Genomic DNA, 20,040 nt, shown 5'->3' on the forward strand with positions numbered 1-20,040 from the left:
ATCCTAACCCAGGCTAGTCCCCTCTCTTCCTACACTCCCCTCCCCTTCAGGCCAAGCTCTAACCCACCCCTTGGTCTGCAAGCTCTGTTCCACCACCTTCTTTTTCACCTCATAGAGCACAGGGCTCCACCCCTCCTCTGGGGAGAAGGCTTGCAGAATATTTTACACATGGCAGATCCTCCATAAATATCTGTTCAACTGATAAGAAAAAAAAGTATCGGTCCTTCCTTATCTTTTATTTGCTTATTTATTTGGCCACATTGGGTCTTAGTTGCAGCATGCGGGATCTAGTTCCCTGACCAGGGACTGAATCCAGGGCCCCTGCATTTGGAGTGTGGAGCTTAGCCACTGGACCACCAGGGAAGTCCCCTTCCTCATCTTTAAAAAAAAAAACTCTCTTAGTTCCTAAATTGTCCTTGGTAGTGTGAGTTGAACAGGGAAGCCTGCATGGTAATTTTCCTGCCGAAGGGAAAACAATATTAGTTGGTTCAGCCCCTAAAATGGAATCATGAGGTGCTGAACTTGGATGAAGTTCTTCAGTCTGGTTTTAATTTGCTCAGTCCCTGGGTTCCTCATCTCTCAGTTAAGTAGTTAATGAATCATAAAGCCATGTGTTCTAGGAAAACAGTAGGAGCTAAAGGGCCTCGGCCTGAGGTCCACCGTCAGGACCTCCTCCCTGCTCTTGTTCATGGTCCTCAGGACACAACCCCTGCTTCATTCCCAAGGGCCCTCTATTCACACAGTGACCTGAGAAGGGCCAGCAGCGGGGACATGGGTCTCTCACTGCCTCTACCTGAATGTGGCTGCCAGTGCAAACTCCAGAGACACTTGTCCGGGCCTTGAGGCTGCTGAGTCTGAGTTTCGCACAATCTTCCTTGGAGACTGGAAGATATAAATTGTGCTCAAATAAATTTGACCTGTTAGATACCAGGTCACACTGACAGGTGGTGGTGGTGTTTCACTCAGTGCTAGTAGCTATAGGAAGCAGTCACTTAGTTTCCTCAACTATCCAAAGGGAATAACAGTATATTCAACTCATGGAGTTTGCGCAAGAATAATAGCTAATGTATTCAAAGCGTCTAGCCCCAAATGTGACACAGTAAAAAGTTCAGCAGCTGAAGAGAACTCTGAACTCTGCCTAACTGCCTTCCCTTGGAAGCCTTCAGATAGCTGCCTGCCTCATGCTTCACGTCTCAGGGCTCACGCCTCTTCAGAGAGGCCCACCCCTGCCTGTTTGCTCAGACCACCCTGCTCTTCCTTCCAAAGCACTTGGCCCAAGTTGTGATTATGTATTTTTTGTTTCTTGGCTCATTAACTTTCTGCTCTGTCTTCCCCCTAGAGTGGAAGGTTCAGGAATATAGAGGCCCTGCCTATCTTGCTCTCTGTTATGTCACCAGTGCCCAGAGCTCAGCTCAGCTGTTCAACAGCCTTGAATGAAATAGTCACTCGTATGTAATAAAAGAGCAACAGGAGCAAAAGGATGACAAAGCCACACTTGGCCTCTGAGGGAAACCCAAGGAGACCACTGGTCTTGGATTCAGAAGAGGTGGGTGCCCGTCCTAGTTTTGTAACTCACTGGCCATGTGGCTTTGGGAAAGTCATTTCCTCTTAGTTGGGCCTCCACTTCCTCACCTGTAAGATGGACATCACAACCCTCACCCTGGCTGCCTTACAAGGTTCTTCTGAGAATTTAATAAGATAACCAAAGTTGAAAGCAAATCATGATACAAAAGTTAGAGCCTTGTTTAAAACAGTAACTGCCACCAACTGCAGCGGAACTAACAGCAGCACCATCCTGACCTCCCAGCAGAAGCCCCCGGAATGCTTCAGGGGAGGACACCTGACTCTGACCCGGCCAGGCAATTCTCCCTGTGTTTGCAGTTGAAAGAAGAGGGCTGGTGGTGGGAATGGGGTGGGGCTTGCTCGCTGAAAATTCGCTTTGATGGGAGTGAAAATTCCATGATGAAAAACATCCCATGCCCTCCCTGAATTCCAAGAAGCAAATTGGAAACAGCTTCTCTGAGAAGCTGAAGAGAGGCCCGATGGGAAGAGAGAGGAGCTGGCTGCCGATCCTCCCACAGGGCTCACGGAACGAGGTCTCTTTTTCCTCGTATCTGGAGACGGATGCCCATGTGGAAACACTGCAGCACCGAGTCTAAACACAAAGGATTAAAAGTCATGGGGCCCACTTGCCAGGAGACCTCCGAAAATATCTGATCTGCGGCTTTTTCCTCCCACCCTCTGCCCGTTTTTGGCTCAGTCTAGCACAGAGTCGTACACAACTAAAGCGACTTAGCAGCAGCAGCAGAGAATAAAAAGGATCCAGCCGCAAAGCGTGACCTAACGAGGCTTAGGAGCCAGATATCGCGAGATTTGCCTCAGCTGGAACTCTGACTGCACACCGAAAGTCAGCCTGGCGGGCACTGCAGTATGCCACCAAGTTCTAGTCTCTGACAGATAGAGCCAATCTCTTACACACCAATGCACGTGACATGTGGTGGGCGTGCAGCCCGCTCTCTGGGCCCGAGGCTGCTTCACATGGGACCTCAGCTGTTGGAGTCAGACTCTGAGGCGGCTGAAGCCAAAGCCGTCTGGTTTCAGTGCTACCCACGGCTTTCTCTGCCCTGGAGACCAAAGACCGTAGGGAGAGAAGCAGGCAGCTGATGTATAGGGTGTGAGGACGGGCGAGAAGGCCCGAAAGTGTTCAGCTTCTACTGAGTTCTGCCCTCCAAGTGGCCTTCCAAAGGGCTGCCCAATAGGAGGAGGATATGAGTCACATGTGTCTTTTTAATTGGTTTCACCGCCAGGTGAGAAAGATAAAAAGAAGCAGATGAAATTAATTTTCATGGTATTTAGCCCCATATATCTCAAATACCATCATTTCAACATGTAGTCAGTGTAAAAGTTGTTGAGGCATTTTACATTCTTTAATTACCACTAAGTCTTTGAGGCCCAGTGTGTATTTCACACTTGCAGCACTGGCCACTAGCTGTGGGTCCTTCTGCAGGTTACTTATGCTCCCTCCCTCATCCTCCTCCCCACTCCAAAATGGGGATGATAATAATGGTACCTACCTTAGAAGGTTTTTATAAGGATTTAACTTTCCTAGAGTAAGGCCTGGGATAGGGGAAGAGATATAAAAGCATTGCCTATTCTGTCCTTCTGAAAAGCAAACAAGGTGATGGATTTTTTTTTTTTTTTTTTTTTTGATGATGGAGTTGAAACATGATACAGAAATTCAGACCTTGTTTAAAATTGTCACCAACAGAAACTGAATCAACCAAAAATTACCCTCACCTCCTCCACGAGTCCTGTGGCATTTCACCTGGAGCCTCTGTATTCTCCTAAAAATTATCCATTTTCAGGTGAGATAGTTTGTTTTTCTGTTTCTTGCTACCAAAGGAGAGTCCTATGGAGGCTTGGCCTTCACTCCTGCCATTCCATCAAGAGGGAAGAACGGGGGTGTCTGGCTTGGCCCCCTACCCCTGATCCATCTGGCAGGTTCAGGCTCCACAGAACAGAAATAGGGGAATCAGTCAGAGTGTTGATCTCATTAACTGACAGGAGGACTAAATGGGCTATCATGTATGCAGATACTTGGTACTGTTTCTTGGAAAGGATGCCTAATGGTGTGGCTTATTCTTATTGCGTTGGAGCCTAGACATTGGGGATCTGAAGATGAAAAGATGTGGGTGCTTCCCTTATAGGGCACACGGTCTGATTATACTGAGGGTCCCACTGGCATACCTATGCCACCAGGCGAGAAACAAGCCTTGCTCCTCCTTTCTCTTTGATCTAGGCTCCCTTGAGGAGCATCCAGGACCACACAGAGGCAGGGGAAGGCAATTTGGGAACTAGTTGATCCCTTGGAATGGTATGGAAGGGACTATGTTTGAGGATTCAGGAACTAAGGGAGAGGAACAAAGTCTGTACTCTGAGGGGTTCGGGAGAAAAAACTGTTTTCCTTGACTTCCTTGGGCTTGCTGTTTTCCAGGAACTCACTTCCAGTCAGGCCATGATGGGCATTCAGGGTAACTTTAAAGGTGTGACACAATGCTAGCCTTTGAGAGCACATGGCTGAACTGGTGGTTAAGAAGTGGTTAACAGTCATTTTCTAGCTGTTTGACCTCTGTTACGTTATTTAAGCTCTCAGTTTTCTTGTCTGTGAAATAGGAAAAGCTATGTGTATGGTCTTATTTGAATTAGTAAATTTGAAAAAAAGCATGGTATAAAAATATTTATTGTTTTACTTTATATGTGAAAATTTGTTAAGAACCTTGCAAGGATATTCTAATAGGTGAGCAGAAATTCTAATGGGTAAGCAGAAATACCTGTCATCCTTCAGCAGGTGAGTATTGAGTTACATCAGTTTGAATTATTTGAGGACTTTAGGAATGTCTCCATGAATAATTTGATTGCTCATACCTCATTATAGAGTAATTGTGAATATTAAATAGGATCATTCAGTGAATAGCTCACAATAAGCCCTCAGTAATATTAATAATGGTATTATTCTGATATAATGATAAAATTTGAAGACAATGAGAGAGATAATGGGAGAAGGATAAACGAGCAGACCTGGGTCTGCTGTTTCCTCATCTGTAAAATGGTGAGAACAGTGACCTTGTGAGGAGTTGAACAGTTGTGAGCTTTGGGATAAACAGCATTGAAGGCAGTTGTAACAGTTGAGGGGGTTTTATGGCATGGCATGAATGCAAAGGTGCAGGATTTCTATGGGTGTACCCTACTTTAAACAAGGATCTAAAATTGCAATTTAGTCATTCAATGATCAGCTTTTTGTTGAGATTGCAATGTGCAAGGACTTCCGGCTGAGAGCTGTGGAAGATGGTCCTGCCACTGATGAAGTTATAATCTAGACAAGAGGTGACCAACTGGCTTATCAATGGCCTTATGCAAACCACAGACTGCACTGTGCTTTCATTCATTCATTTATTTATTTTTAAATAAACAATTTGAAATTGTTGCCAATATAAAATTTGGGAGATTTTATGTTAAAATCAAGATTTCAAAGTAAAATACAGAACATATCTAACCAAGGAGGTAAAAGGCTTGTACTTAGAAAACTATAAGACTTTGATGAAAGAAATTAAAGATGACAGAAACAGATGGAAAGATATATAGTGCTCATGGATGAAATAATTAATATTGTTAAGATGACTATACTACCCAAGGTAATCTACAGGTTCAGTGCAATCTCTATCAAAATACTAATGGCATTTTTCACAGAATTAGAACAAATGATTCTAATATTTGCATGGAAACACAAAAGACCCCAAATAGACAAAACAATCTTGAAAAAGGAGAACAAAGCTGAAGGTATCATGCTCCCTGATTGCAAACAATACTACAAAGCTGCAGTGTGGCTCTGGCACAAAAACAGACACTTAGATTAATGGAACAGAATAAAGAGCCCAGAAATAAACCCATACTTGTATGGTCAATTAATCTATGACCAAGGAAGCAAGAACATATAATGAGACAAAGACAGCCTCTTCAAACTTGATGTTGAGAAACTGAACCACTTTCACATACTATATACAAAAATAAACTCAAAATTGATTAAAGACTTAAATGTGGGACTTGCAATCATAAGACTCCTAGAAGAAAACATAGGTAGTATGCTTTTTGACATCACTCTGAGCAATAATTTTTTTAGTATGTCTCTTCAGCCACAGGCAACAAAAGTAAAAATAAACAAATAGTACTACATCAAATTAAAAAGCTTCTGCATAGCAAAGGAAACTATCAACAAAATGAAAAGACAACCAACTGAACAAGAGAAAATATTTGCAAACAATATATCTGATAAAGGGTTAATATCCACAGTATACAAAGAACTCGTACAACTCAGCAGCAAAACAAACATGCTAACAAAAACAAACCTGATGAAAAATGAACAGAGGACCTGAATGGACATTTTTCCAAAGATGGCCAATAGACACATGATGATGCTCAATATCACTAATCATCAAAGAAATGCACATCTAAGCCACAATATCATCTCACAGTTGCCAGAATGGCAGTTATCAAAAAGACAACATGTAAATGTTGGACAGAATGGGGAGAAAAGGGAACCCTTGTACATTGTGGACAGGGATGTAAATTGGTGCGGCCACTGTGGATAACAGTAAGGAGGTTCCTAATAAAATTAAAAGTGGAACTTCCATATGATCCAGAAATTGTACTTCTAGGTATTTATCTGAAGAGAACAAAAGCACCAATTTGAAAAGATATGTGTACCCTTAGGTTCACTGTAGCACTATTTACAATAGCCAAAATATGGAAGCAACCTAAGTGTCCATTGATAGATAAATGGATAAAGAAGATATAGAATATTACCAGCCATGAAAAAGAATGAAATCTTGACATTTGTGACAACATAGATAGACCTAGAATGAACACAGAGGATTTTATTTCACAAGAAATAAGCCAGAGAAGAAAATCAAATACCATATGATTTTCACTTACATGTGGAATCTAAAAAAGAAAAGAAAAACATAACGAAACAGAAACAGAGTCATAGACACAGAGAACAAACAGATGTTTGCTGGGGGGAGGCAGAGGAGACATGGCTGAAATAGGTGAAGGAGAGTAAGAGATAAAAAATTCCAGTTACACAATAAATAAGTCACAGAAATGTAACATGCAGCCTAGGGAACATAGTCAATAACATTGTAATAAACTTTATAGTAACATGATAACTAGACTTACTGTGATTATTTTGTAGTGGTAAAAATATTGAATCACTGTGTTAGACATTTGAAACTAATATCCTAAGTCAGTTGTATTTCAGTTAAAAAAAAGGTTTCCAGGCAGCCCTGCAAACGTGGCGCTGTGAGCAGCCGGTGCGGAGTGTTCAGGCTGTGGTCCGTTGCCTGCGCACCATCTCTGCACCCAACGTGCCCTGCCCACCATGGTCCTGGGGACCCCGCTCTGAAGACAGTGTGGAAATTCATAGAAAAACATGAATGGGTAACAACAGAAAAATGGTGTTGGATCAGTGGCAATCACCAGTTTTGCACAGGAAGTTTTGGGAGTTTATTGTAGTCTGCCTGAATTGGGGACAAAACTGAAAAAACCAGGAATTTGGTGCTTTAGAAATTGTGAAAGCTGTTAGGGAACTCTTTTCTTTTCTATCAGGAGAAGTAACTGAAATTAATGAAGCTCTAGCAGCAAATCCAGGACTTGTTAACAAAACTTGTTATGAAGATGGTTGGCTGATCAAGATGACACTCCATAACCCTTCAGAAATAGATGAACTAATGAGTGAAGAAGTATATGAGAAATACACAAAATCTATTGAGGACTGAAAATGGAACGCCTAAATAAACTAGTTTGAAACAAAAAAAGATTTCCAGCTGTTTTTCAGGATCTGAAGGACCTGGCAACATTCTGGCAGGGCACCAACTGACTGCCTCTTGGACAAGGTATTATGGCTGAACTGTGTTTCTCCAAAATTCATGTGTTGAAGTCTTAACCCCTGGAATCCCAGAGTGGGACTGTACTTAGAGACAGGATCTTTAAAGAGGTAATTAATGTCAAAGTCATATTGATGAGTCCTAATCCAATATGACTAATATCTTTATAATAAAAGGAGGTTAGGACACAACACCCAGACCAAGGGATGACCATGCGAGGTCACAGTCAAAAGGTAGGCATCTGCAAGCCAAGGAGAGAGGCCTTGGAAGAAATCAAATCTGCGATCACCTTAATCATAGACTTCTAGTTTCCAGAACTGTGAGAAAATACATTTTTGTTGTTTAAGCCATCCAGTTGTGTTACTTTGCTAAGACAGCCCTAGCAAACTAATACCAAGGACGTACGTTCTTCAGTGTCCAGTCCTCACCACTCCTAAATGCTATGCATCCTGTTCACTTACGTATCATGCATGGTCCCTGTTGGCATATGAGTTTGCAACCCCTGATCTAGAGGAAGAGGGTATTCTCCATATGTGTTCTCCATATAAGTTGTGTGTTTCTATTTCAAAGCTCTCGTGTTCATTTTCTCCTTTCATTTCCCCCAAACTTCTAAGAGGCTGGTTCTGTCATCCCCATAGGCAGGAAAGAATACAGAGCTCAGAAAAGTGAACTCATTTTTCCCAGGTCAAAGCTGTGACAGAACCCAAGCCTTAACTAACTGGACAGCTGTGTGTGTGTGTGTGTGTGTGTGTGTGTGTGGTATAAGCCAGTTACAGCAATGCACAAGTCCAAAGGAAGATTATTTTCTTGAAAAAATATTTGGCACAGGATTCCCTTCACAAGTGAAACCTAGATTAGAACTTGATTAACAGAAATCTGACTTATGCAGCAGTTTATCTCACGGAGGCAGTGCCAACTTGGCAGGCCTTTGACCTGGGGGAAAGTGGGGGAAGCTATGAGTAACACAGGGACTGTGCTGCCCATAATGAGCATTTGGGAGTAGAAAGCATCAGAGCCTGGGACTGTGGCAGAGAAGGTCCAGTCATCTATGTCCAGTCTGCAGGTGAAGATGAGAGGAGGAACAGCAAGACAGGGAAGAATGGAGGGATGTGCAGAGAAAGAAGTAACTTCCTGGGGGAACTCGCTGAATATCTGATGGAGGCGAGTGGCTTTCAAGATGCCCCAGACTTGTGAAAGAAAATTCATTTGTGTAATGCCACACTATACACAGGAACAAAGTATATGCAGATACAGAAAGATGAAAAAGCAAGTTGCAGCAGGGGATGTCAAATATGCCTTTTCTTTGAGTTAAACAAGAGATAAATAGAGATGTATATCTATATGTATGTATATATAGACAGATTTTATATATATAATGAAATTTCTGCAAGGACACACATCTTGTTAAAGGGCTTACCTCCCAGAATTGGGAAAGAGTATGCGGGTTTTTACTTTTCAGTTTTCACCTTTATATACTGTGTGAATTTCTTAAGATAAATGTTGTTAGTTTTGTGTCATTTAAAACAAAAGGTAACCCTAAGGCTTGAGGATTGGAAGATAGGCAAGGTTGTGTCCTTGCTAGGGAATGTGGAGAAGTCAGACATCTGGCGAGAAAGGAAGCGTGTGTTGCACTGGATGTATTAGCATGAAGGGCAGTAGGGAGGGTGTGAGAAGTGTGGAGGGGTTGCAGAGGGGCAGTTGAAAGTGGACGTAATGGATATGATTACCAGACAACAGAATGAATCAGAGGAGAGCTGTGTAGGTGGGAGGGCAGAATGGAGGAACAGAGAGGATTTTGAACAATGCTAGCTGAGCATCAGCTTTGGGTTGACAGATATAGGACAGTTGCTGCTGGTTCAGTGGGGTCCCTGGGAGATGGCAAGTCTAAGGAGGGGACCCTTGAAGGATTCCACACAGGGGAGTTTTTCAATCAAAGGGAGAGGAGAATTGCACTGAGGTTGTGCAAAGTACTGACCTGAGCTGCGAGGCTGCAGGGGGGCAGTGCCGCTGTTTAGTTGAGAGGAGCAGTCCCAGAAAGGGGCAGTGGCAGTGGGGATGGAGAAATAAGAACAAAGTAAATAAGACAAGGCTTGGAGAGAGGCAGTGGGGAGGGAGAGTGAAGAGCGTCGTGAAGAACTGAGTGCATATCTCAGCTTGCTGGTTGCATATCTCAGCTTGCCCATCTGTATGATATATTTAATTAATGCAATGTCAAGAATCAATGAAATAATGCACTTGATAGGTAACTATGATCGTTAGCTCAGGTATTGGGTTCAGACTTACCAGGGTTCAAATCCTTTTACCACCAACGACTAGCTGTGTAACTTGAGCAAGTCGTTATTGTCTCTGAACCCGGTGCCCCTTCTGCAGGTGGGCATAACGTGTTGTTATGGAAATGATGCTGGCAGGGCCTGGCATAAAATAAGCGCTCCACAAACGGTCGAGCTATTACCATTACTATCAAGAAAACCACTGAGCACAGATCCTGCCACAGGCTCTGTAAGCGCTCAGTAAATGTCAATTCATGTTGTAATTTATAAGGCAGAGGACGAGAGCCAGGAATCCGGGGGTTGCCCGGCCTGCTTAAAGGGGCTGTTGGCGGTTCCCTCCCTCGTACTTCCTATCCCCGCAGTCACTGCGTATTCTCCCCATCCCTGCCCGCACTTAATGTCCCTGCCGGAGGGCGGCGGAGGTGCGGGCTGGGCGGACCGCGTGTGGACACTTACCCTCACCGCCGCCGGCCACGTCCAGGGGCGTCTGCAGCCACGAAGCTCTGGGCCGTCCCGCCTCCCGCTGCTGCAGCTCAGCCGGCGCCCGCCCCAGGCATACTTTTCCCATCCCGTCATGGGCGGGAGACTTTTCCACCCGGTCACGTGGGCCGGCCCTCAGAGCGGCCGCGCGCTCTTGGGCTTTGGTTGGAAAAACCTTTCAGCTCCTGTGACAACTTGATTGTGTCGATGGATCGTTCTGTGCGTAGAACTTGTCAGTGCATTTGAAGATTTCTGTGCAGAAGAGTGATCCTTATCCAGGCGTTTGCAAGGGTGTGGGTATGTGGCACATGTCTAATGAGGCCTGTGTGTGAGCATGCATCTCGCTGTGAATCTAGGAGTACTGTGGACGTGACAGCTTATAAAAGAGTACCTTTCTATGTGTACTGAATGTAAGGGTGGTTGAGAGAGATTATGAATTACGTGTATGTGTTTAGCTGTATGTGTGTGTGTGCATAAGAGCATGTGTCCAAATATACATTAGGGCTATGTCTGCACATACACATGCATATATCCAAGCTTGCAGCTTGGTGTGCAACAGAAGTGTACTTCAGTTGCGGTATGTACACACTAGTGTTTGGATTTCTATGTTGGGTGCACGTTTAAATGTATGAGTAGGCAATAAGTGCTTATCAATGTGTATGTGTATGATACTGTGTGGCACCTGTTTGTGCAGTGTTTATATGTAAATGTACCTTGGTGTGGGTTTTGTCCAGATGTGACTGTGCGCACATACATAATAATGGTTGGGGGCCCCTGTGACCCCACCCTCATCTCCCTCCTCCCCAGAGGATGAGGCTTCACTGGCCTCACTAACTATCTGGCTTAGCCTCAGGTCCTTGAGAGACATGCCCCTGCTGGAGGACTCCAGCCACTAGATGGGCAGGGTGACCATGTTTAGGTAGCAAGCAGACACCAGAGGAAAAAAAGGTGATTAGAGGCTTGGCTTTTACTTCTCTCTATTCCTTCCCCTGCTCTCTTTCATTAGCTACCAGTATTTCACTTGGCTGCCAGAGCATCTGATGAACAGATGGTATATGACCCAGGGTTTATTTGAATGCAGATATGTATTCAAATTCTCATGCTGGTTCCACCACTGTAGACTCGTCAGTTACCCCAGGTGATATTTCACTTTCTGAAAAGTAGGGAGAATAATAATTATATTACTTGCCCTGTCTTTCCCCTTGGAGTTGTGATACTCACTCACAGAGAGGTTTGGTAAGCCATCGAGCTATGTAGAGAATTAATATTAAGTAAATATTATTTGAGGATGAAAGTTAGTGGGCTCCGCAAACATTTAGTAAACATCTTGTATGTGTCAGCCCCCATCTAGGTGCTGGGGATCTAGATGCACCCGTACTCAGTTGTATCTGACTCTTTGTGACCCTACGGACTGTAACCTGCCAGGCTCCTCTGTCCATGGGGTTCTCCAGGCAAGAATACTGGAGTGGGTAGCCGTTTCCTCCTCCAGGGGATCTTGCTGACCCAGGGATTAAACCCATGTCTCCTGTGGCTTCTGCATTGCAGGCAGATTCTTTACCACTGAGCCACCTGGGGATCTAGAGGTAAACCAAATAGACTTGGTGCCTGGCCTTCTGGAACATGGAATCTAGTGGGGATGATTCAGGTGGTTTCATGTGAAATGTATTACAGAAGAGGGAGATACTGAATATGAAACTGGGAGGTCAGGGGAAGATCTAGGGAAGCAGCGTTCAGTTGAGCCTGAGGGATGGCGGGGACTTGTCTAGGTGTAGGGGACTTGAGAGGGTGAGAGCGCTAAATTGACTGAAAGATAACATGTGAAGTGGAGTTAGTGTTTCAGTTCACAGGAAACGGGACCTTGGTCTGTTCCCAGACATGTCAGGAATAGACAAGGTGAGGGAACCTGGCTAAGGATGCCTGGAGGCCATTCAGAATCTAAAAGGCTCAGGAAAGCCCCTCTCCTAGGGTAGGGTAAGAATCTCACCCCCCACGGGTCTCCAGTGTAACTCAGGTTGAGATCACTGGCATGCCCTTGTTGGCAAGAAAATGGTTAATGAACAGTATAGGGAAAGGCAGTGGTGCCACTCTTAGCACCGGGCAGCATCTAATAAGTGTTTACTGGCTGCGTTAATGCGAGTGGATGTTTTCCCAACTTTTGGAGGTACCCTGGAACCCAGGTCCCCTGAAGCCGAGGAGATTCCTGGGGCCCTTGTCCTGTGGGTCTCTGCAGTGGTGATGGTTTCACAGAGCAGGAAATCTAAAATATTCATGACATGGCTATTCTGGGAGCTACTTCTAGCTACATGGGGGCTCAAGACTTCTTCTCACTAACTTGTTTATGTTTTTTATTCAGTCCACAAACATGTATTACCTGTTATGAATGTGGAGACAGAGAGATGAACTTCTGGTCTACAGGGAAATGAATGTGAGTACAAATTACTCTAAGATACAAAATACAGTATGTCAGAGGAGTAGTGCAATGTGCTATAAAAAATGAGAAGGCTTTCCCCCTTTGATTTAGTTCAGTTCATTTCACAGTTTCATTCATGTCTGGAGAACATCCTCACCGTTGAATGAGAGGGGATGAGTACATTAAGATACGGATGACCAGAGAGGGATTACAGTCTGATAGGGGCAGCCATGTACCTGACAGGGTAAATTTGCTTTTCCACATCTGTCCACGCCTCTCATGAGTGTGCCATTTCATACTGCAGAGATTGTTGTTGTTCAGTCACTCAGTTGTGTCTGACTCTTAGCTACCCCTAAGGACTGCAGCATGCCAGGCTTCCCTGTCCTTCGTTATCTCTCTGAGTTTGCTCAAACTCATGTCCATTGACTTGATGATACCATGGCTGGAAAACTAAAAACCCGTTTGCTAGGCTCCTTGCTGCTGGGTTCCTGTTTGAGATTTAGGTTTAGCTAGTCCTGTGTGCTTGTGCAAGACCTGAATTCAAAACTGAGTAGGAAGAAAAACTGATTGAGTTTGGAGAGGAGGCAACAGCCTGGGGGAAATCCATTTTGCTGGGATCAGCCCAAAAGGCACAGCATGGCTCTGGCGTTCTGACGGTAGCTCCTGGTCTCAAGATTATACCTAGGATGGTGTGTTCCTATAGCCAGAGACTGGGCCAGTCACCCTGAACTCTAGCTTCCAGATTAGATGTGTGTGGGGCAGGGGGGTTTGGGGGTCTAGTACTATGGTTGGTGTTCTGGGAATCATTCCTGGAAGCCCAGGCAGAACTCGCTCTGTGCTGATTCTGAACTCACTTGATTTTATTATTCCATGTTTTCTTAAAATAGCTAGAAGGGTTTTATCTCTTCACTTGAACCCTAATTAATATGTTATGCTGTGAAGTACAGGTGCCAGAAAAGTCAGAGAAGGGACACGAGTGCACAGTGGAACAAGCAGGGAAGAAATCCAGAGGACTGCAGTTCTTTCCTCTTTCAATTCCACCTCCTACCCTCAGCCCTCTGTCATCCTATAATCCATCTTCAAATGAACTAATCAATTGAATTGATTGTGTCAAACAACTACAGTGCACAAGGCACTCTGATGTTGAGGGTCACAGTTGTGAACGGATACACAAGGTCTCTGCTTATGCAAAGACGGATGCTCTACCAGCACTCAAATAAACACAGAATTCAAAATCATGGTAAGAGTTATGAAGGAAAAGAAGAGGGAACTGTGGGAGAAAATGATGGTGTGGAGTCTGCAAGAGAGCTTATTTTGATTGGGAGGTCAGGGAAGATTGTTCACGTAGGTAACATTTAAGGTGAGCCGCACAGGAATGAAAAAGAGCCAGCTGTGCCAAGGGCAGAGGAGGTGCCGGAGAGGTGTCAAGCAGCAGGAACAGAGTATGTAAGAGCCATGTGAGCCTTTCTCAACATCTTCCTGTTGCTCCCTGTGTAACAGCCATAGGATAATGCCTCAATCCTTAGCCTTTTTGTGCCTCAGTAACTGAAAGCCCTCTGTGATTTGTCATCCTCCCAGACATTTCTCCTGCACTTCCCATGTGACGGTGTTCCTCAGTCTTGGCCTTAGTGACGTCTGGGGCTGGATGAGTCTCCACTGTGGGGACTGTCCTGTGCCCTGTTGGATGTTACTCCTGGCCTCTACTCTCTAGGTGATAGTACTCAGGCCTCTAACCCTAGTTGTGACAACCAAAAATAACTCCACACATTGCCAAACGTCCCAAGAGGGGCAATGTCACCTTTCTGTGAAAACTGCTGCCTCCCCTCCTGCTCCCCGCCCCCTCCGCTTTGGTCAGGTGGTCTTCTTGCTGGCTCCCAAATGCACCTTTACCCTTGTATGTTTCTGCACCTCCACTTACGCAGTTCCCTCTAATTATTACCTGCTCTTCTGCCCCTCCACAAAGCCTTACCCATATTTCTAATAGAAATGCATTCTCCTATCTACCCAGCATCCCTCTGGCCTTTGGGGCATTTGTACTGGATGACTCTCATGTGTTTGAGTGGTAGAGGAACAGTGCCCTGCCTGCCCAGGTGTGTGGACCTTTCCTTCTGTGTCCAGTTAAGAGCCAGGGGCTGGATGTGAACCAGCCAGCCATCTAAGCCAAGCCAGCCAGGCTTTCCATGGGCTCTCCATGGGAGGGCACTCTTCTGAACTGTTAACGCTAAGTACAGAGCCCTGGACCGCCACCGGCAGGGAGCCTACCACTTAGAGAGGGCCTGCTGCAAGCCTGTGACCACGTTATTAGAGCCTTTTGTTCAGAGACTTGTGCTAAAGCATTCACATTCTATGTTCTCTCTCACCCCGCTTGAGCTAGTTTGGATTGTTTCTGTCAGTTATCATGAAAAGTGTCCTAATTCAATTTCCCTTAATCCCTGGTTCAAATCTCTCCCCTTTCATGAAATCCTCTCAATTTAGGACATGCTTGCTGAAGGAAATGCTTGCTTTGAATCCATTGCTGGTGGTTTTCTGGAGCCAGCAGCCAATTCTTTGCCTCTTTTCCCAAGTCTGAGTTTAGTGACATCAAGGCGCTATTTGAAATCATCATCATTTCAGTTCAGTCGCTCAGTCGTGTCCGACTCTTTGAGACTCCATGAATTGCAGCACGCCAGGCCTCCCTGTCCATCATCAACTCCCGGAGTTCACTCAGGCTCACGTCCATGGAGTCAGTGATGCCATCCAGCCATCTCATCCTCTGGTGTCCCCTTCTCCTCCTGCCCCCAATCCCTCCCAGCAGCAGAGTCTTTTCCAATGAGTCAACTCTTCGCATGAGGTGGCCAAAGTACTGGAGTTTCAGCTTTAGCATCATTCCTTCCAAAGAAATCCCAGGGCTGATCTCCTTCAGAATGGACTGGTTGGATCTCCTTGCAGTCCAAGGGACTCTCAGGAGTCTTTTCCAACACCACAGTTCAAAAGCATCAATTCTTCAGCGCTCAGCCTTTTTCACAGTCCAACTCTCACATCCATACATGACCACAGGAAAAACCATACCCTTGACTAGACGGACCTTTATTGGCAAAGTAGTGTCTCTGCTTTTGAATATGCTATCTAGGTTGGTCATAACTTTCCTTCCAAGGAGTAAGCGTCTTTTAATTTCATGGCTGCAGTCACCATCTGCAGTGATTTTGGAGCCCCCCAAAATAAAGTCTGACACTGTTTCCACTGTTTCCCCATCTATTTCCCATGAAGTGATGGGACCAGATGCCATGATCTTCATTTTCTGAATGCTGAGCTTTAAGCCAACTTTTTCACTCTCCACTTTCACTTTCATCAAGAGGCTTTTGAGTTCCTCTTCACTTTCTGCCATAAGGGTGGTGTCATCTGCATATCTGAGGTTATTGATATTTCTCCCGGCAATCTTGATTCCAGCTTGTGCTTCTTCCAGCCCAGCGTTTCTCATGATGTACTCTGCATAGAAGTTAAATAAGCAGGGTGACAATATACAGCCTTGATGTACTCCTTTTCCTATTTGGAACCAGCCTGTTGTTCCATGTCCAGTTCTAACTGTTGCTTCCTGACCTGCATATAGGTTTCTCAAGAGGCAGGTCAGGTGTTCTAGTATTCCCATCTCTTTCAGAATTTTTCACCGTTTATTGTGATCCACACAGTCAAAGGTTTTGGCATAGTCAATAAAGCAGAAATAGATGTTTTTCTGGAACTCTCTTGCTTTTTCGATCATCCAGCGGATGTTGGCAATTTGATCTCTGGTTCCTCTGCCTTTTCTAAAACCAGCTTGAACAACTGGAAGTTCACAGTTCACCTATTGCTGAAGCCTGGCTTGGAGAATTTTGAGCATTACTTTACTGAGATGAGTGCAATTGTGTGGTAGTTTGAACATTCTGTGGCATTGCCTTTCTTTGGGATTGGAATGAAAACTGACCTTTTCCAGACTGGAAGAAACACAAGCTGGAATCAAGATTGTGTTCATTGGAAGGACTGATGCTGAAGCTGAAACTCCAGTACTTTGGCCACCTCATGCGAAGAGTTGACTCATTGGAAAAGACCCTGATGCTGGGAGGGATTGGGGACAGGAGGAGAAGGGGACACCAGAGGATGAGATGGCTGGATGGCATCACTGACTCAATGGACGTGAGTCTGAGTGAACTCCGGGAGTTGGTGATGAACAGGGAGGCCTGGCATGCTGCAATTCATGGGGTCGCAAAGAGTTGGACACGACTGAGCGACTGAACTGAACTGAACTGAAGTCTTCAGAATCTCAAAGGAGGAAAGGTCTTGAGAAATAATTTGGTCCAAGGTCTTCACTTCACACACAAGGACAAAGAGATCCAGAGACCTTCAGTGACTTGGTAGTTAGTTGTGAAGTCAAGATAAAGCCCGAGATCTTTTGACTTCCACACATGATTAAATACAGGCCTTCCTGGTCTTCCTCTGTGCCTTTTTCAACCTTTCCTTTTTCAGATTTTGGTACAAAAAGGGTTTTAAAATGATTGTTGAATCATTCCAAATAGCTAATGTTCACGATCCAAGTTGTCAGTGCTTACATTCAACAAGGGACTTTGAGGTTGTGAAGTCTCCAGAATGAGATCATTCCAGATGGGGTCTTAATATGTGGCAACACTGGGGAGACAGCTGTTCACAAAGGAGACTTGCTACTTTCCCAAGGGAAGATCACAATGCTGGAGTGAAGATTCCCTGCCCTGGGAGTTGTAACACTTAGAATGAAACAAGATGATAGTTGAATTGCAAGGAAAGCTTTGCAGATTTATAAAAATTCAAAATACACTATTTTTTAAATATAGGTGTTCTATGTCCAGTAGTTTATCCTGGAAATATTCATAAGGGTATCCATTGCAACCTTGTTTGAACTAATAAAAGACTGGAAACAATTTAAATGTTAAGCAATAGGGGACTAATTAAAGAAAGAATTATATATATATGTGTGTGTGTATATATATATATATATATATATGTATGTATGTATGTATGTATGTATACACACACATACACACACAGGCAGAACTCTATATACTGTTATGGAATTTTCTCCAAGACATACTGTTTAGTTATAAAAATAAGGAACAGAATGGTGTGTATAGTTTGCTGCCATTCAAACTTAAAAAAGAAGAGGAGAGGCTTCCCTGGTGGCTCAGTGGTAAAGAATCTGCCTGCCAATGCAGGAGACATGAGTTTGATCCCTGGTCTGGGAAGATCCCATATGCCACAGAGCAACTAAGCCTGTGCACGACAACTACTGAGCCTGTGCTCTGGAGCCCGAGAACTACAGCTACTGAAACCTGTGTGCCCCGGAGCCTGTGCTCCACAACAGGAGAAGCGATCACAGTGAGAAGCCTGTGCACCGCAACTAGAGAGTAGCCCCCACCACAACGAGAGAAAAAAAAAAGCTCACACAGCAGTGAAGATGCAGCACAGCCAAAAATAAATAAATAAAAAAATTTTAAAATAAGAGGTGAGGAAAACACAGGTGCATATGGATATATGAGCATATTCTGTCTCTAGGAGGATATACAAAAAGTTGTAACAGCAAAAGTTGTCTCTGAGAGAGGAACTGGAAAATAGCAATAAGAGAGAGTTGTATCTTTTCTCTTATGTCTTTTGGAATAATTTGATTTTTAAAACAATAGATATCATTTACTTAACACTCAATAAAATAAAAAATAAAAAAATGCTGTGTTGTGCTTCTTAGAAATTCTTTTGCTCTGATAGATGAGTCAGATCTGGGGATGTGGCAGAGAGTTTAGGGAGCTAATAATAATACCCGCCCCCCCCGCCTCACCCGACAATTATATACTTACTTAAAAAAAAACATTCTCAAAGAACAGTCTGTTGCAGTCTTCCACTTTTGGGACAAGTATCTCCCCTCTTGTACAGTTGAAGGAACTGGGGTCCGGAAGCGAGGCTGTCTTCCCAAGGTCACACAGTGAGAGAGGGGCAGCACTGGGATGAGAGCTCAGAAATTGCCCAGGCTTAAGTTCCTTCTTCTTGGCCATGTTTAGCTGGACAGAGGGCTTCAACAAGCATAGTTTTCATGGGAAGAAAAAGAAGAACCAGAGAATTCTAAGGGGCTTTTCTGGTCTGAGGTTTCAGGAAAGTTAAAGGCCTGAGCCAGCTACAGTCCCAGCACAAATGAAGTCAGACCAAAATAGACACCACTTATTCAATGGGAAATGACCCAGAAAAGATCCAACCAGTTTCCAGATGTAACTTGAAAGGCTTCAGTTGGAGAGACTTCATTTTGGAATCTGATGCAAAAACCTCTTGATGAGATTTCTCTCAACTCAGTTTGTGGATCGAAAAATGAACAAACGTTTGATTTGAGGGAGATGTTCTGTTAAGAAAGTCTAGAGCCTTCTGGTTTGTAGAATCAAGCTTAGAGAAAGTAGCCTATGAGTATAGAAGGCAAATCTTTGCCATGCTTTGCCAGCATAATTTTGGGAGGGAATATGTAAAATACAGGGTCTGTCCCTGCCTTTTGGCTGAGAGGAAGTGCAGACATCCCAGATTGAGGGAATGAGGCTTGTTGAAACTGCATAAATGAGATTTACCTTGTGGTTAGAAAGAAATGTTTTATTCTGTTAGCTGCTGTGATGTGGAAAGAGATTAATTTCTCTAAGTCTTATATTTTAAAAGATTTCTGCAGATTTAAGAAATACTCAGAAGACACTTAACTCTACACATCTCATCCACTTTATTATAGGTATGATAAATTTAAAAAGCACACAAGAGTCTGTCTAATGTGCTACTGATTATGAAGATAAAAGTTTATGTGCACACACATTTTTAACCACTCTTTAAAGACATGTAACCTGGTAGCCGTGGCTGCCTCTTAGGAAGAGAACTGTGGAGCTGAGATGGGGTGGGAGGTACAGCCTTCACTGTACTGTCTCAATTTACCATATATCTGTTTCACATTTTAAAAGTAAAACATGCTCTTAAAAACCTCAAAGGGAAAAATATACCTTTATAATGGAGAGATTTGGTGGCCACTCTGTTAATTAAGGACGGAAATTTAGCATTACCAAGTGCATGAAACCTGACGTTTACATGATACATCCAGGGTTTAACCTGACTATAATTAAACCTTCACACCTGACCTCTGATTAGCAGAAAGCGTAGGGAATAGAGACACTCAGTAAACAAAACAGGAGAAAACAATCAGTTCAGAGAGTGAGGCATTCTTCAAAATATTAATGTCATAGAAATATTAAAAAGAGGTTTAAAAAATTAGGAATAAAAAATATTTGGGGGGCAATTGGAAGAAGTCTGAATATGGTCTGAGTATTAGACAATATTAGGGAATTATTGGGAGAAGGCAATGGCACCCCACTCCAGTACTCTTGCCTGGAAAATCCCATGGACGGAGGAGCCTGGTAGGCTACAGTCCATGGAGTTGCTGAGGGTCAGA

The 20,040-nt window shown here is 44.0% G+C and overlaps 1 protein-coding gene, 1 long non-coding RNA gene and 1 pseudogene across 4 annotated transcripts in view; 2 read left to right on the forward strand and 1 right to left on the reverse strand.

The window, feature by feature from the left end:
* Positions 1–10,314, reverse strand: part of C1QTNF2 (C1q and TNF related 2) — a 22,392-nt gene extending 12,078 nt beyond the window's left edge. The window contains exon 1 of the mRNA XM_086412728.1: positions 10,166–10,314. Within this exon, the coding sequence (XP_086268854.1) occupies positions 10,166–10,285 (120 nt within the window). The 5' untranslated portion in view covers positions 10,286–10,314. The remainder of the gene's footprint in view (positions 1–10,165) is intronic.
* Positions 3,068–20,040, forward strand: part of LOC147369812 (uncharacterized) — a 26,111-nt gene continuing 9,138 nt past the window's right edge. For 2 of the 3 annotated variants that reach the window (XR_015167926.1, XR_015167924.1), the window contains exons 1-2: positions 10,311–10,486; positions 12,543–12,614. This is a non-coding gene — a long non-coding RNA (uncharacterized LOC147369812). Of the gene's footprint in view, positions 3,179–3,268; positions 3,366–10,310; positions 10,487–12,542; positions 12,615–20,040 lie in introns of those variants that run through there. The other variant, XR_015167925.1, reaches the window with a different exon arrangement.
* LOC147369813 (glycine cleavage system H protein, mitochondrial pseudogene) lies at positions 4,019–7,345 on the forward strand (annotated as a pseudogene).

The sequence above is a fragment of the Bos grunniens genome, chromosome 7, assembly GCF_055505025.1.
Source record: "Bos grunniens cultivar Pamir isolate PY7600 chromosome 7, Bosgru_T2T1.0, whole genome shotgun sequence".
NCBI lineage: Eukaryota > Metazoa > Chordata > Mammalia > Artiodactyla > Bovidae > Bos > Bos grunniens.